The sequence below is a fragment of the Hyperolius riggenbachi genome, chromosome 7, assembly GCF_040937935.1.
Source record: "Hyperolius riggenbachi isolate aHypRig1 chromosome 7, aHypRig1.pri, whole genome shotgun sequence".
In the NCBI taxonomy this organism is placed as follows: domain Eukaryota; kingdom Metazoa; phylum Chordata; class Amphibia; order Anura; family Hyperoliidae; genus Hyperolius; species Hyperolius riggenbachi.
In genome coordinates this window covers 134,635,693-134,653,891 of record NC_090652.1, presented here as the reverse complement: position 1 = coordinate 134,653,891, position 18,199 = coordinate 134,635,693, and the positions used below count along the sequence as shown (strand labels likewise).

The following is an 18,199-nucleotide window of genomic DNA, read 5'->3' as shown; positions in this document are numbered from 1 at the left end:
TTCGGTTTCTCTACAGCTCTGTGTCTCAATGCAGAGCAGGGAGGCCGGGGTAGAGGCAGGGCTTGCCCAATGAGATCTGGGGTAGGGCGTTAGGAACGCTCCCAGTGGGCATTTTGCAGGAGTGCCTCTCCTGCAAGAGATGCCACTTCCCCTTGAGACTGCAGATAAGCTGCATGTTGGCAATTTTTTTTTTTGGGTGGGGGGGGGGGAGGTGCTTAGGGGACACAGAGGCATGTCATGGACCAGGGAACAGGCCTCTGTGTCCCCTCTGCACTGCCTTGGGTGCACTTTAACTGGCCCAGCCATCGTTTCCAGTTGCTTATCTCTCTACAGAGGCATGCAGCCTAGCCTGAAACTCTTTGCTTTTATATTAGAGTTTGAAAGCAGAGTGGTGCCTGTTTGATGTCCACTAATATCCAAGGATGGATTCTGTAATCCCGGACAGTTCAAGTCCAAATTTGTTTTTTGTTTTTTTCTGCTCGGGGCCCCTTTCAACGAAACCGGAGATGGGTTTCCTTGGTGTATTTATATTTACCCGGGACTTCCTCCAGCCCCATGAAGTGTGTGGAGTCTCTCGCTGTCCTCTCCTGCTGCTCTGTTCTCTTATAAATCCCCCTTGGTAATCTGGCTGGTCACACTCTTCTGCGCATGCCCAGCCCATGCGTGCACCTCCTGTCAGAAGTGCGCACGCCTGGGCAGATTACGGGGGGGGGGGGGAATTTTAAGAGGACAGCGAGGGTCCCCGCACACCTGATGGGGTCTGGAGGAAGCCCCAGGTAAATATAAATACACCAAGGAATCTCATCTCAGGAACACTTAATGACTTAATGTATCTAGTGGTCCTGATGATTCGTATTTAAAATCTGACTGGAAGCGTCAGCTGCTATAATTGAAGGAAACTTTCTGGATAGTTAACAGATTGATCCTGTATTTAGAAATGGAAAGAGTTTGTGAGCTGTGTACAAATCCATGATTAGTCTGCTATATATCTGTATAATGGGAAATTTGCCATTAATTTCAGACATTGTTGTCAGTTGTTGCTCATAACTGTATTTATAGTTACAGGGATGGTCCTGGAAACCCTCTTAGGCATAATTATGAAGGAACCTTAAGGGACCTTCTTCAGTTCTTCAAGCCTAGACAACCCAAGAAACTCTATTACCAACAGGTATGTCCTCTTGGGAAACAAAATAATAATGTTCATTTAAAAGTGTTAGGTTATAGAGTACCTTATATTTTTTATATTTCTCATTCGCAGCTTAAAATGAAGATTACAGACTTTGAAAACAGAAGAAGTTTCAAGTGCGTATGGCTGAATAGCCAATTCAGAGAAGAGGTATGGCTTGCATTAACTTACAGGGAGCAACTTTTTTCTAGAGTCTGTCTAGAGCAGAGCTCCCCAAACCAATCCTCAAGGCCCACCAACAGTACATGCTTTGCAGGAAACCACAAACAAACACAGGTGGGGTAATTAGTGTCTCAGCAGAGCTGGTTACCTACCTCCTTGGATTTCCATAAATCGTGCACCCTTGGTGGGCCTTGAGGACAGGGCTGGGGAACACTGGTCTAAAGCATTTAATTTTCTTCTAAAGGAACACTCTAATTTGCCCTCTTAAAGGAGTCATCAGGGCAAATCTAGTAAAATGAGTGGTACTTACCGGGGGCTTCCTCCAGCCCCAAGCTCCCAGGACCTTAGGTCGCTCTGACGTCATCGCCAGGGACCAGTTTGGAGCTCCGGCGAACAGCTGCGGGCAGAGCTGCGGCGAGGGAGGTCCTGGGAGCTTGGGGCTGGAGGAAGCCCCCAGTAAGTACCACTCATTTTACTAGATTTGCCCTGATGATTCCTTTAAAGGATTTGCGAGGTGAAAGAGTGTAGTTTTACTTACCTGAGGCTTCTTCCAGCCCCTATAACCAATGTGTCCCTTGCCGCAGCTCCGGTCTTCTCCTGGGTCCCGCTGACCGCTGCGCAGAAGACTTCAGAAGCTGGTAGCGGGACCTAGGAGAAGATTGAAGCTGCGGTGAGGGACACAAATGGCTTCTAGGGGCTGGAAGAAGCCTCGGGTAATTAAAGCTACATTTATTTTTTTTTCACCTCGCAGATCCATTAAAACAGAAGGTATTTGCGGTAATTCAGCTTTAAAAAATACCACAGCCCACAGGCTGTGGTAAAATAAATGCTGCAATGTGTAGAGAAAAAAAATGCGTCGGCCCCCGCTCGGTTCCCACAGCTGCCGTTACCAGCCGACTCTCCTGACCCTGACGTGCTGCGCATATAATCTTCCCTTCTGCCATCGCTACATGGCGGCAGAAGAACGGACACTCCCCCGCCTCCTCTCTTCCCAGCGTGTGCGCACCAGTATAAAGCTAGCGTGACATGCTAGCTGGAGTTGCGCTGGGAGCGGCGATTTGGAGAGAGAGCGGAGTAAGTTGGGATGGACGGGGGAAGCGGGCACTATCAATAAGTGCCCGCTTCCCTCATCCATCCCAACGTATTCCCCCTACGCTTTCTCTCCAAATCGCTGCTCCCAGCTCAACTCCAGCTAGCATGTCACGCTAGCTATACTGATGCGCACACGCTGGGAACGGAGGAGGCGGGGAGTGTCCGTTCTTCTGCCGTCATGTTGCAACAGCAAAAAGGAAGATTATAGGACATACTGGGCATGCGCAGCGCAGTATATCCGGGTTAGGAGAGTCGGACGGTACCGGCAGCTGTGGGAACCGAGCGGGGGCCGACGGCAGGGAGCGAGGGAAGTGGTGAGTATGTCCTTTTTTCCCCCTACACATTGCAACATTTATTTTAAAGGATACCACAACTGAAACTAACATTGCGGCAGTGTGTAGGGGAGTACAAGTAATTACCTTCAGCTCCTCCTGCCCCCTCCATCTGCCTCCGTTCATCTACTATTTCTCCCGGTGTCTCCCGACTCTGTTGACCCCCACCCGGACATACTGCGCCCTGTGCGCGCGCAGTACGTCATCCCCTCTTCGGTTCTGGCCGGCGCATAACGAACGGCTCAGAAGCACGCTGATTCTTCTGCCTCCACTAGGCTGCGTGTGCGCTCCATTACACTAAGGGTCACATGATTAGCATGTGACGCTTAGTGTAATGGAGCGCACACGCAGCCTAGTGGAGGCAGAAGAATCAGCGTGCTTCTGAGCCGTTCGTTATGCGCCGGCCAGAAGCGAAGAGGGGATGACATACTGCGCGCACAGGGCGCAGTATGTCCGGGTGGGGGGTCAACAAAGTCGGGAGACACCGGGAGAAATAGTAGATGAACGGAGGCAGACGGAGGGGGCAGGAGGAGCTGAAGGTAATTGTTTGTACTCCCCTACACACTGCCGCAATGTTAGTTTCAGTTGTGGTATCCTTTAAGTGAGCAAGTGTAGGTTCCCATGATGCATCACTCCTGAATATGCAAATTATCTCCCCCCCTGTAAAAGCTAGAAGCTTTAGGCTTGCTATACACCAGCTGTTCTGGATGTGAGCCCAGCTTCAGTGGCAAAAAGATAATTTGCATATTCAAGAGTAATGCTTTATTGCTCACTTAAAGGAGAACTGTAGTGAGAGGTATATGGAGGCTGCCATATTTATTTCCTTTTAAGCAATACCAGTTGCCTGGCTATTCAGCTAATCCACTGCTTCTAATACTTTCAGCCATAGGCCCTGAACAAGCATGCAGCAGATCAGGTGTTTCTGACAAATTTAGACAGATATGACAAGTTAGCTGCATGCTGGTTTCTGGTGTGATTCAGACACTTCTTTAGGCAAATAGACCATCAGGGCTGCCAGGCAACTGGTATTGCTTAAAAGGAAATAAATATGGCAGCCGCCATATCCCTCTCACTACAGTTCTCCTTTAAAGCTGAATTATCTCAAATACCTTCTGTTTTTAAGAAGGCACGTAACACTGAGCATTGCTTTTTATTCGGAGGGATTTTCAGTCTGTCCCCTATACTTCAGCAACATTTGTATTGCTCATATGTTCAAAGTATTTTAGTTTAGGAAGTTAGGGCTTCAAACTGTCACTACTGTGCTATATGCTGAGGGGCCTTTTAGGTTTGATTTTTAATCCTGGTTCGTTGTTTTCCTGTTTATTGTACATAAAGTATTTGTTGTAATCCACTTTTTTTCATAGGAAATAACACTATACCCTGACAAGCACGGTTGCGTACGAGATCTTCTAGAAGAATGTAAAAGAGCTGTTGAACTCTCAGATAAGGGATCGGGTAAACTGAGGTGAGTTTTTCTTGGACTATACAGCAACTGTAATTTTCCTGTGTAATATTTTACCGCAAGTGGTACATTATAGAAAATGACGTGTTGGCTCCTAGTGGAGATTGCATTCTTGAAAGTGTCTATTAATCAATCTACATGTATGTAGCATGAGAACTGGACAAATCTATTCACATTCAGTCCATTCCACCTGCATATGTAATGTTCTTAACCAGAATATCTAAAAGAATCAAATTACAGTCCAGTAAGTTTGGTCCTCAGAAGAGACTGTAAGGGCCTGCTCTCTCTGATGCGATTAGCGGGCAATTCCCAGCATATTGGTGGTGAGCGCTAGCACAATAACTATATAGCCTGTGATCTCACTGCCACGAATACTTCTGATCATAGTGCAATAGCAGCAATCCCAAAACGCGCTACATGCCGTCTTTTTTACCGCGATTCTAGAGCGATCGTGATAAGAATGCTAAAAAGTTGTAATCGCAGTCATTCAAAAAAAATCACATGTACAGTGATTTTACCGCGTTAATTGCAGTAAAATCACCTGTGCAAAACGCTAGTGCTAAGTACTTGCGTTTTGTGCTTTCAAATGAGAACGGGCCCTCAAGACTGTTTCAGACGGCGGGTTATTCCGCTCAGAATACCGGGGATTGGCAAATCCTGAGTGCAGTGTCACCCTATGGGAGCAGTCACAGTGCAGTGTTTGTGATCGCGTAGCATGCATCTAGTGCTTTGGGAGCGATCACAAAATATTGTTGTGAACAATAATTAAATATTAAATCTGCCGTACAGCCGTAAAACTCCTTACCATTACCTACTCAACCGCTCTAAAGGGCAAAAACTGAAGACTCTTTTTTTTTTTTTTCTTCTGAAGTCACCACTACGACAAAACACACAGGGATCACACTTGCCAAAAATCGCATGATTTTTTCGCAATGCGAAAAGGCACATAATGCTTCCCAACGCACAATCGCGGGAAAAAAAATTCCAACATTGCTGTTTTGTTTTCTGCACATTAGGTGCGATTCCCTATTGCCGACAGCTGCTCACAGTTGGCTGTCAGCCAGCACTGCAGATTTAGAAGTGTTTTTCCACAGTCTCAAGTGTGACCCCTGCTGGAATGCTTGAAAATTGATACATTTCAACTGATCAGGTCAACCGCACTGCACTATAAAAAAAAGCTTTCAGCTAAAGTGCATAGCTGTCAACTGACCCATAGGGAAACATGGACATTTCCTTCACTTGGGCTGCACATCTGTTGTCAGTTGTGTTATAGCTGACAGCAATGGATTCAGCGTAAACCAGCGCTAACATATACAGGATATGTAGGAGTCAAGGGAGCAGCAAATGAACACGGGTATTGTATGCCTGCTGTTTGTATCAAAGTGTGGGGTGGGGTGGGGGGGGAGTTGTAAAATTTCTCAATCTATAAATACGGCCCAAGCTCATTGAATGTTTGATAGTTCTAGCATACTTGGTGTAAAATAGGTTCTTCAGATAAGAGAGATTTCACAAACGTGGAATGATTTATGATTCAGTTCATTTGCTTGATGCACTGCATTTCTTTTGTCAGCCCCTCATATTACCTGGGCCATTACACAGTATTAGTTTTGTTCTAGTTTGATCTTTGGTTGTGTAGGGACAGTGGAGAAATGCATGTCTCGGAGCTCTCAGGAGATATAGCAAATCCATTTACTGACATTCAGAATTAATACATACACCAAATATTAAAGTACGCACATTCATGTGCTGGGGCCAGTTTTGACAAGATGCTGTCATAGGTAACCAGATTGTTCAGTTTCTGGGGAGGGGGGGTACCCAAAAATTGGCCAACGTTTCAAGACTGTTATCTGTGATGCTAGGCGTAAGTGCTTAACATTTTCTGTGCTAGTAAACTGTAGCTGTATATCTTTTTATCTGTTTTTAAAGAGATCCCGAGGCTGAATAAAACTTTAAGGAAACCTGACCTGAGTTTGGAGGCTAGCTGGAGCAGGGAGCATCCATTACAGTCGCTGCTGCTCCTTGTAATGCCAGAGTTTTGATTTTGAAAAAATGTGCAGAAAAAGGGTGCGGAGAGGCGGAACAGGGATATTTAGAGGCAGGGAAGGGGTGTTCTACTGGAGTGCCATTCCTGCAAAGGACACCCCTTTCCCAGTAGTCTGCCAATAGAACATGCCTAGGCGCCATTTGTGCCCACTAAATTAGCCTTCGGTACACTTTAACATGGAATGAGGATTGCATTTGTTTAATCTGCTGATGGTTTTCCTTTTCTTTTCTTAAACCAAGGCTGCTAGAAATTGTAAGCTACAAGATTATAGGGTTTCACCACGACGAGGAACTATTAGAATGTTTATCGCCTGCTACAAGTCGAACATTTCGAATAGAGGTAATTTTATGTTTGTAGTTCTGCTTAATAATATTACGGTCACTGATGTATGAGAAATGCCACCATTCCCCAAGAGAGCTCATTTAGTTACATTTGATTAATAAGTTGTTCCTGTCTGTTTTACAGGAAATTCCTCTAGACCAGGTAGATATAGATAAAGAAAATGAGTTGCTAATAACCGCCGCCCATTTTCACAAGGAGGTGTTTGGCACGTTTGGAATCCCTTTTATGCTAAGGATACAACAGGTACGTTCTAAGTAAATTAGTTCAGCCTGACTTGTCCTATGTGTGTTTTGTGTTTTGTAATAGAAATGAGTGGATTTGTGGGAAGCTGAGAAGTGTGCTCTGTTACATCATCACCAGAATCATTTTCACACTTCCTTTTGTTGTCTTCTGTTGTATTGTCAGTGTTATATAAATTCTAAAATAATCATCTCTACTGACTACTTCCGTAGAGCTTTACAAACTATAGTCTTGTCACTGACTGTCCCTTAAAGGTAGTGGGATGTGCTTGTCGCAAGCACCCTCTAGCGAAAAAGATACAGGAGACAAAAGTGTGAGCTCAATGGTGTAATATGTTAGAACAATTGGAAATGGTAGAAAGTAAGACTACTCACAAAGGTGGGTTGCAGGGGGGCAACCAACCGCAGGAAGCAGATGGAGACAACAAACCCGACTCCACTCGGGACCTAGATGCGGCCGCTCTCCTTGGTAAAAGAAAGGGGACAGATGTCCACCATGGGGGAGGCCACGTGTGTTCTGTCTCCACCCCTCAAACAGGTGAGGTATGGGGGTATGGTTGCACAATGAAGGGTATAAGAGGCGCCTTGGTGTAGTATAAAAGCATCTAAAAACAGTTTAAAACGAAAAATAAATTTGAGGTAGCTTACCTCAATGACGAAAAAAATCTTTGTATTAACAAAGGTTTTTATTAGTAGTACAGGGAACGCATTTCGTGGGTCAGAGCCCGCTTCCTCAGGCCAATAACAGTGCCAAACTAAATTAAAGATTCGGCAAAGGGAGCCTCTTAAAGGGTTGCTTAAATGACTATAGAAGAAAGTGTTTTTCTGTAAACCCCACATACCTATAGAAGACGACAACACTAGAAAGCTTTTTAGAGCCTTATTTACCAGCTGTTTGTAAAAACAATTTTTCCTTTGACTGCCTGGCAGAGAGAAAGAGAGACACAGGATCAGGCACACAGACCAAGATCCAGCTGATGATTATTTACACACATTTGAAGCTATATTTCTGCTTTCTATCATTCTAGAGAGATTCCTGTCACAGTATTAGAGCCAGTGAATTTGTTTCTGTGTGCTGTATGTGCTGGACACAGTCCTCCATAGTAATGCCCACAGTGAAAACTGTTCTCTGTAAATGTAATTTTCGTCACATAAAACCTGAAAAGATGAAAAAAGCCTTTGTATTGTTATTTGCTTGTAATTACTGGAGATATAATTGGAATTTAGAATTTTAGTTAACTTTGATAGTTGTCCTTTAATCCCTACCATAGACAATATGTCCATCAAAGTCTGGGGTCAGTATTAAGGCTCATACACACATCAGACTATAGTCTTTGGAAACTGAAAGATCACAGACCAATCTTACCACCCTTCATGTAGTATGAGAGCCATACTCTACACAGTCTTTTCTATGGAGCTGAACTCCACATCAGAAAAAAATCTTTGCAAGATGCTGCACACACAGATGCTGTACAGACACAAAAGATCAGTAGCTGCAAAAGATCTGTTCCTGCCAAAAATCCATTCCTGCAAATTGCAATGATAGTCTATGAGATCTGCAGATCATCATACACACATGATTTAACTGACATTCATCTGCAGATCAGATCCACCAGGATGGATTTTCAGATCTGCAGATCTGCAGATGAATGTCAGTTAAATCATGTGTGTATGATGATCTGCAGATCTCATAGACTATCATTGCAATTTGCAGGAATGGATTTTTGGTAGTAACAGATCTTTTGCAGATACTGATCTTTTGTGTCTGTACAGAATCTGTGTGTGCAGCATCTTGCAAAGATTTTTTTCTGATGTGGAGATCAGCTCCATAGAAAAGACTGTTTAGAGTATGGCTCTCATACTACATGAAGGGTGGTAAGATTGGTCTGTGATCTTTCATTTTCAAAAGACTATGGTCTGATGTGTGTATGTGGCCTTAGGAGGAAGCCAATTGACTTATCTGCATTTTTTGGGGAGGAACTAGGAAACCCACGCAGACACAGAACATTCAAACTCCATGCAGTTAGTGCCCTAACTGGGATTAAATTCAGGGACCTAGCGCTGGAAGGGGAAAGTGCTTTCCACTACGCCACTGTGCCGCCCATGCTCCGCTACTAAATTAGAGTAGAATTCATGGATAAGCATGTGGTCTGTTGAAATTAACTAAAACATTTCTTATTGGCTGGTCACAAATGCGTAATACATGTTCTGCTTTCAGTGTAGGCTACAACAGAAAGCAGATGTGATGCATGATCAAAAGCAGCTCTCACTTTTTTTTTTTTTTTAATCCCCACAAGGATAATTTTAAGTGGGAAAAACTAGTGCTTTCTAATTGTTATATGTAAGCTCAGTCCTCTCTTCCCACTGTTCTCCTGTGAGATACTTAATTGCGTGTTGGGCAGAAATTAGGTGAGGTTAATTTGAACTTTTTTTTTTAATTGCTATTTAATCTTCAGTTCAGTTAACATCAATTATGTTTCCATGCAATTGACTACATAATTTCCTGTTTTAGGGGGAGCCTTTCAGAGAGGTCATGAAAAGGATTCAATCAATGCTGGACATCCAGGAGAAGGAGTTTGAAAAGGTAATAATGCAATCAGTTTGTTCATGTCTTACTTTGTGCAAGTTATATGTACTTGATGTAAACCGCATATTTCTGTTCCTCTGTTTATCTTAATTTTAGCTTTCACACAAAATAGATAAAATAAACTTCAAGTGGACTCTGTTGAGGAGGAAAATCAGTTCACCTCCCAAAGGAGGGAAAAATAACAGCAGTTCTACACCTTGCTAGCAGTAAAGATGCCAGCACCTGTGATAAATATAGGAATGTTATGCTGGGAATACGCAATGAGGTTTTTCAGCAGATAGAAGGCTCAGTAGATAATTTCCGACAAATCCGATCTGATTTGCGATAGTTTTTTCTGAATGATTTCTTTAGAAGTGATCAGAAAATCGATCAGAAAAAAAGATCAAAATCGGATCGGACCTGTCGGAAATTATCTATCGAGTAATCTATTTGCCGAAAAAACTCAGTGTATTCCCAGCATACAGCCAGCCATACACTGCTAGATGTGGCTAAAAAGTAGACCCCTTTCAGATCCTAATCTGATCAGATTGTATCCTTCCACACACTGCACAAATATTAAATACCGTATACTAAAATCCATCAAACCTAGGCCATGGTTCTGCCACCGCTTCCGATTCACCGCTGATAAATATCTTCAACCAATTATATTGATGTTGGTCAAAAATCAATCTACTGATCAATTGTGCCGGCATGTTGGGATATCGATTTGTAGCTGATTTGATCCAATGATCGAATCATCCAGATATCAATGGGAAAAATCAAGTGTATGGCCACCTTAAAGTGAACCTGAAGACTAAAAATCTACTCAGCAGCACTGAAAAGGCGTGGTGTTTCTTTAACAGTTTCACAGCATCAAACCTTGGTTTTTCTTACGTAAGCCTTATTTTTAGATCCACAAAAGCTAAGCTCCACCCCATCAAAGAAAACTGCCCGGGCTTTTTTTCCTTGATGCTGTGCAAAGCATGATGGGATTTCCTATATTGTTCACATTGCCTAGCAACTGGGAGGGGTGATCAGCACACAGGACAGTTGGAACTGTGTCTCATGCTCCTTGTCACCTCCTTTCAACCAAAAAGATGGCTACCCTCATGAAATAAAACATTTGCCTGTTCTTTTAAAACAGGGTGGGTAAGAGATTATATTACCTATCTATTTTTATTAACATAACTAATGTAACTTAATGACAGTATGTTTGTTTAGGCTGAAGTTCCTCTTTAACCACTTCAGGACTCAGCCTTTACCCCCCCCCCCCCCCCCCCTTAAGGACCAGCGCTTATTTAGAAGATCTGTGCTGGGTGGGCTCTACAGCCCCCAGCACAGATCAAATAACAGGCAGAGCGACCAGATCGCCCCCCTCTTTTCCCCACTAGGGGGATGATGTGCTGTGGGGGGGGTCTGATCGCTCCTGCATGCGTGTGGGTGGCAGGGCACCTCAAAGCCCCCTCCACGGCAGGATTCCCCCTCTCCCTCTTCTCCCACCCTGCCCCGGAGATCGGAGGCTGCACAGGAACGGATTTGTCCTGTGCAGCCTCTTAACAGGCTCCTGCCTGTCATGTGACAGCGATCCCCGGCCGCTGATTGGCCGGGGATCGCTGATCTAGTACAACGCTGGTACGGTTAGCAGTGTTGTAAAAATGTAAACAAAGCGGATTATTTCCGCTTGTTTACATTTAGCCTGCGAGCTGCGATCGGCAGCACGCAGGCTATTCACGGAGCCCCCTGCCGTGAATTGACAGGAAGCAGCAGCTGGCTCGAGCGGCTGTTTCCTGATTAGCCTGCAGCCGGCGACGCAGATGTGCGTCGCTGGTCCTGCAGCTACCACTTTGCGGACGCGCGTCGGCAAGTGGTTAAGTCAGATGGTGAGGTGAGATTTTACAGTGGGCAAACACTGATTAAATCATTTGAAAAGTAATATTGTAAATAATAAGCTATTTAAAATAAGCTAAAACTGAAGACTGCAGAAAAAAAAGGTTTCACTTACCTGGGGCTTCTGCAAGCCCCCTGTACCCGCGACGTTACAAAGCAATCCTCCGGTCCCCCGCCGCGGCTCGCTTTCTCTTTCTTTTTTTAAACATTAATTTTTATTGAAGATTTTAAAAAATACATACAATACGTATTGTTAAGCTTTGAAGAACGAATCTCACGTGTGCTATATGGCAATACAGAAACCTGTGTACATATAATCACTTCTACAGCTTGACATATGTGTATTCAACAATGAGTTATTACATCATCTGTAAGATATGTCAAAACATTATTACTTGTTCCATAGTACTAGGCCCGATTGTTTTCCTTCTATAAGGATACTAGCACATTAATTTAGCACAGAACAATGAACCCTTAACAGATAATTAACTATAACCTGTATCAAGCTGCCTTATCCGTCTCCTTTTAGGGTGTTCACTCTCGTGTGATGCGATAATTTGTCTTTACTGCTTGCAACCTAATCATATCTGTAGCTCTTTATCGCTTTCTCTTTCTTAACTCGCCGTCCACTGCACCTGCACTGCACCTGTGTGGCCCTGGCCGTGCACATCCTGGTTTGCGCTCCCGTCGCCCGGAGCGTACCGTGCAGGCACAGTAGATTTTCTCGTAGGGGAGTGCATACGAGGACGCATGTGGTCAAGGCTGCTTAGGCACAGTGGATGTTGACTTGCAAGTAGAAGAGAAAGAAAGTGAGCTACGGCGGGGACCAGAGGGTTGCTTAGTAACTTAGCGGGCACAGGGCTGCAGGGGGCTGGCAGAAGCCCCAGCTAAGTAAAACAGTTTTTTTGTTTTTGTTTTTTTCCCCCTTTCTTCAGGTCCGCTGTGAATACAATTAACCAAAATTGTCCTTTCTGGTTGCAGTTCAAGTTTGCTATTGTAATGATGGGTCGGCATCAGTATATAAATGAGGACGACTATGAAGTGAACTTGAAAGACTTTGAGCCCCAGCCTGGTGAGTACAGTGTTCTACTGAGGTTGGGGGTAGTGATGATCCTAATATGCTAGGTACGGTTACGTGAAATTTCATGTACACTTTTGCAGTTACAGCCACACAAAATTATGATTCGGAAGTTCAATTGATATTGCACAGTCCATAAGTTATTTTGCGTCGACTTGAGCTTATAAGAACAAAGACCCGATACATGCTATTATCACCAAAATTGCTATGTATATGTTAAAGGACCACTATCGGGAAATTGTAAAATTTAAAATGTATATAAACGCATACAAATAAGAAGTATGTTTCTTCCAAAGTAAAATGAGCCATAAATTTCTTTTCTCCTATGTTGCTGTAACTTATAGTAAGTAGTAGAAATCTGACAGAACTGTCAGATTTTCGACTAGCCCATCTCCTCATAGCGGATTCTCAGGGTTTTATTTTCAAAAGTACTTAGCAAATGGCAGTTGCTCTGTCCAGCTGCCAAAAAAAGTGTGCAGCAAGCAGAGAAGCTGGCCAGCATCATCATTGTATAAATCATTTTCAGAGAATGTCTTTATAAAGAATAAGAGCCTTGCTAAGAATCCCCCACCAGTGTTCTCTCCAGAAATTTTTTCCAGACGGGTAGCATGAAAAAGTAGCCAGGTGGGGCGAGATGGGAATGCAGGGCCAGTGCTTCTGTGAGCAATTATGCTTACAGAATAGGTGAGCAGATGACAGTCGGGTGCTCACCAAAACTAGCCGAGTGGAGCACCCGGCTAAAAGAGCCTGGCGAGAACACTGCCCACTATTCCCAAACCTTTCAGTAATGTCAGATTTCTACTACCTACTGTAAGTGACAGCAACATAGGAGAAAAATAATTTATGGCTTATTTTACTCTGCAAGAAAAATACTTCTTATTTGAATATGCTTACACGCATTTTAAATTTTACAATTTTTCGCGATAGTGGTCCTTTAAGGGGACTAGTGGGAAAAAGAAAACACAGCAAATGTCAATATACCAAGTTCAAAGTTTAAAAAAAAAAAAACATTTTCCTTTAAATTCTTAAATCCATTTTCTCACAAACTACAAAGGCTATCATTCATAAAAGTGTGTTTGGTATAAAAAATCTGGGCGTGAAAATACCGCATTCAGTATTTTAAACCTTTTGTGTGCTAATTCATAAAGATTTTCACAGCTGCCTTTGAAGTTGGGTAAATTACGGCAGCCCATTGAGCGGTACAGCAGAAGTGTGGTGATATCTCTCTTTTGTTACAAGCTGTAATTACGCTTCCCTGCACAGACTTGCAGAGACTTCAGCTCCCTGCACAGATGATTCACACAGACTTTGGCTCCCTGCACAGACTGACTCGCACAGACTTCGGCTCCCTGCACAGACTGACTCACACAGACTTCGGCTCCCTGCACTGACTCGCGCAGACTCGCAGAGACTTCGGCTCCCTGCACAGACTTCGGCTCCCTGCACAGACTTCGACTCCCTGCACTGACTCGCGCAGACTCGCAGAGACTTCGGCTCCCTGCACAGACTTCGGCTCCCTGCACAGCCTACTTTGCTTTTATCCGCATACTTATCTCCTCCAAGCAAGCGGTATTCTCTGTCCCTATACCACCTGCTCTAATCCTTATGAATTGACATGTAGTGACGTGTTGAGATAATCACCGTACAAGTTGGTAATTTACCTCACTGCTCGGTAATTTGAGCTTTTCATGCGGTAACCGCTTTTATGAATTTACATTTTGCTAAGTGCTCGCAAAAGTCAGCTGTTTTCAGCAGTACAGCATGCGGTGATGCTTTATGAATGATAGCCAAAGTCTTTTCATTTTTATTTACCTTCATCCCATTTTCCTAAAGTTGCCAGGAAATTATGTGAAATTACACATAATTGCAAGATTACAGTTTGATTATGTTTACAAACGAAATAGTTTTTCCCCCCTAAATTTTACATTACGATTTCACATCTTATTTGTGAATTATGATGTGAAATTACGATTATGCAAAATTTGTGCTCGTCACTAGTTGGGGGTTCTAAATAAATATATAAATTCTATAGTCTATAAATGTACAAATTTTTTTTTTACTCAATCTCAAATCCATTAATTACATTTAACTATGAGGGTCATCCAGAAAGAACCAGCCTTCTTTATTGAATCAACTAAGGAAAACTTTTATTTCATTTTAGACAAACTGTATCTTCTGATTATTTTCCCACACACTCCTCTCCTCCTCCTTTTTTTTTTTTTTTTTTTTTTTTTTTTTACCATTTATCATATCATTTCACAAAATTTTAAATCCTTTTGTTGTGATAGCATCACACATCAACTTAAAGCTGCTGAACAGTCGCTGACATTCTGCAGTCATGTGACACGCGGTGCAGGGAGAGATTAGGTTAAAAATAACCTAAAATTAGAGGGATATAGAGGCTGACATACTTGTTTCATTTTAAACAATATGTATTGCCTGGCTGTCCTGCTGATTCTCTGCCTCAACGACCTTCAACTGACCCTGATCAAGCAGGCACTGTATATGCGCATGTCTATTTCATCATGTCACATGGCATCTCTGGTACACTTTTTAAAGGAGTTATCAGGCATTTACTAGTAAAATAAGGGCTACTTACCCGAGGCTTCATCCAGCCCCAAGCTCCCAGCATGTCCCTCGTCGCAGCTCTCCCCGCAGCCGTTTGCCGCCTCCCGGTCTGCGGTAATGACGTCAAGCAAACCGAGAGCAGCGCTGTCAATCACCTCCACGTGGACCGGAGCGTACTACGCAGGCGCAGAACTACTGCATGGGTCCACGTGGCGGTGATTGACAGCGCCGCTCGCGTATGCACAGTACAGGTCGGCCTGACGTCATCACCACGGACCGGGAGGCAGAGGCGGCGAACGGCTGCGGGAAGAGCTGCGGCGAGGGACATGCTGGGAGCTTGGGGCTGGATGAAGCTCTGGGTAAGTAGCCCTTACTTTACTAGTAAATGCCTGATAACTCCTTTAAAGGGACTCCGATCAGTGCCTGTGGGTATGCCTTTAAGCATACCCACTACTAATTAATTATATCCTCACACCTACCAGCATGATGTTTGTAATCATATCCCCCTGGGTTCCTTGTATTTCATTGCATTGCACTGAATGGAGCTGCCAACTCTGGGGAAAGTGTCGTCCTGTGTAATACAATGCTGGGCTCCAAAAAGTGCAGAAACTATGGAAAGATGCATATCATTTTGAAGCTCTCTTTCTCCTCTTTTCAATGGTTTCGCGAAAATAGCAAAAACTAAAGGGCAAAGGGCGGCGGTTTATAGATCATTGGAAAGGGGAGAAAGAGTTTCAAAATGATATGCATCTTTCCATAGTTGCTGCACTGCTCGGAGTCCCTTTAAGGGCAAAAACGCAGCGATTTTGAAAACTTGTGGCAATTTATTTTTTTTAATTTTTTTTTTTTTTGCTGTAATTTGACAAATGAAATTACAATCTGTTTTTTTTTTAAAACGCAGCCAGTCTGGATCGACCCTAAGATTGAATATGCTTATTGAACACCATCACTGAGAGCAATGCTAAAGTCTGCCATTGCTAGATAACTATACAGATTTACAGTGTACTGGCATGCTTAAGTTTTCAGTTGATACAGTCCTCTAATACTGATTTCTCTATTTCTGCAGGTAACATGTCCCAACCCCGACCTTGGTTAGGTCTTGACCACTTCAATAAAGCTCCAAAGAGAAGCCGCTACACTTACCTTGAGAAAGCAATTAAGATCCATAACTGACGCACCATAACCAAGTTTATCCAAAACAAGGGACAAATTATTTGTGTGTGTGTGCGTGTGTGTGTGTGCACCTTTCTAACAAAGCTAGAACTTTGGTACACGTGCACTATATCTGAAGTCTACAGCAAGAGGATTTGCTGCTGATGTTAATTTTATTTTGTTGAGGCTGTTCAGTTTGGCTTCTCTTTATCTCTTGACTGCCCTTTTTGAGGAAAATGAAGGTGTTTTTATAAAGCTTGAATGCCAATGAGATATTTTATGGTAACTGTAAAGCAAGAATAAAGTAGAATGGTGGGAATAAATTAGGACAATGAAATTGGCACACTTTGTTCATAGAAGATATGATGGATGAGGCATAAGATGGCTGGCTGCCTGCCAACCCTGGTATTCCTGTTCCACCATCCTTGCAGCGAGTAACTCTTATGTTTACACTCACAAACAAATTTACTCCCTTTAAATGACATCCTTGTGCATTTGTAAATGCAGAAACCCTCACTTCAATAAATAGCAATCTCTAATTCATTGTGTACATTGTTGGCACTTTTTTGGGAAATATCAGTTTTACCACCACACTCTCTTGGGACTTTGGCTTTCTACTTTCTGAGCAGCTTTGGCGATAAGGTAACAGAGATGCATACATCAAGCAAAGATGTAAAGGGGCTGCTTGTTTGCAGTTTAGAAAGATGCTTGAAAGTTTGCAAAATCTATGTATACCCGCCTGCGTGTATATATAGTTGTGGATGCAGATTTAAAAAAAACAAAAATAAAAAAAACACACCATTGTCATTAACTGCCTTTGAGCACAGAGGGCATGCTCACTAGTGTTTAGTAGGATAACTTTGTAAAAAATCTACAGACCTAAAGTTAAAATTGTATATTTAATGAACATGTACAAATTAATACATGGAGGTTCATATTGTTGGTTGAGTCTCAGTCTTTCACTGATGTTGATATTCTTGTGTGTAGTTTTATTTCCTCCCTTCTCCCCTCCTCCCGCTCCCCCTTACTTTTATTTGATTATTTTTATTTTTTGTCTTTTTTTCTTCTTTTGGGTTGTTTTTCTCCCCGTCAGCGCCTAAGGACAGATATGTCTAGTTTGAGTATGGTAAATAGGTTACAGCCATTCAGATTTGTTTTACATTCTTTCCTGACCTTTTAATTTTGCCCTGTTAGCAGCAGTGTACAACTCTACCTGTATATTGCCTTTTTGCTGGAAAATGTTGTCTGTTGAATAAAATTTTCTATAAAAAAGATATTTCTGTGAATGATATACAATGTAAACATTGCTCTGTGTGAATGGCCCCGGGACCATGTTGTCGTTGCCACACTGTTTAAAGAGAAACTCCGACCAAGAATTGAACTTTATCCCAATCAGTAGCTGATACCTTCTTTTACATGAGAAATCCATTCCTTTTCACAAACAGACCATCAGGGGACGCTGTATGACTGATATTGTGTTGAAACCCCTCCCACAAGAAACTCCTGGGAGTTTCCTGTCTGGGAACCTTGCTGCATTGTGGGAAATGGCTGTTTACATCTGATTCCAACTGCCAAAAAAACCATGCAGCAGCTACATCACCTGCCAACAGCCAGCTACATCACCATGTAATAAATGTCAGAATGTAAATCAGAGATTTAAAAGGTTTTACAATGGGCAAACACTGACTAAATCATTTATACATAATTATTGTAAAACTGAAGCACTTTTTATTACATTATTTTCACTGGAGTTCCTCTTTAAAGGTGAATCGCAGAGGTGTGAATTGTCAAACTGAAAAAAGGATTTGTAATGCTATTTCTAGAGAGAATGCCACTGTGAGAGGATAACCTCAAAGAAGGAAGACAAAGTGAGCAATTATTGTAGAGTTTTGATTTGTATTCGTGAATAAGCGCGAAACGCCGCAAGTGTGAAATGGGCCTTACAAGTATCACACAAAACTGCTACATCCCATTGCGGAAGTAATGAAAGCTCTATGCGGCTATCACATAGATCGCGTGATGTCCCAACACTAACTTACTACATGCAGTGCGTTATGCGGTAAACACAAACGCTGTACTGTTAAGTGAG

The 18,199-nt window shown here is 42.9% G+C and overlaps 1 protein-coding gene across 4 annotated transcripts in view; it reads left to right on the top strand.

The window, feature by feature from the left end:
• USP7 (ubiquitin specific peptidase 7) overlaps positions 1 to 17,384 on the top strand; it is a 120,703-nt gene extending 103,319 nt beyond the window's left edge. For all 4 annotated transcript variants that reach the window (XM_068244669.1, XM_068244667.1, XM_068244670.1 and 1 more), the window contains 8 exons: positions 1,060 to 1,168; positions 1,259 to 1,336; positions 4,137 to 4,237; positions 6,518 to 6,617; positions 6,744 to 6,863; positions 9,372 to 9,443; positions 12,294 to 12,384; positions 16,025 to 17,384. In XM_068244669.1, coding sequence (XP_068100770.1) covers positions 1,060 to 1,168; positions 1,259 to 1,336; positions 4,137 to 4,237; positions 6,518 to 6,617; positions 6,744 to 6,863; positions 9,372 to 9,443; positions 12,294 to 12,384; positions 16,025 to 16,131 — 778 coding nt within the window. In that variant the 3' untranslated portion in view covers positions 16,132 to 17,384. The remainder of the gene's footprint in view (positions 1 to 1,059; positions 1,169 to 1,258; positions 1,337 to 4,136; positions 4,238 to 6,517; positions 6,618 to 6,743; positions 6,864 to 9,371; positions 9,444 to 12,293; positions 12,385 to 16,024) is intronic.
• Positions 17,385 to 18,199: the final 815 nt, after the last annotated feature.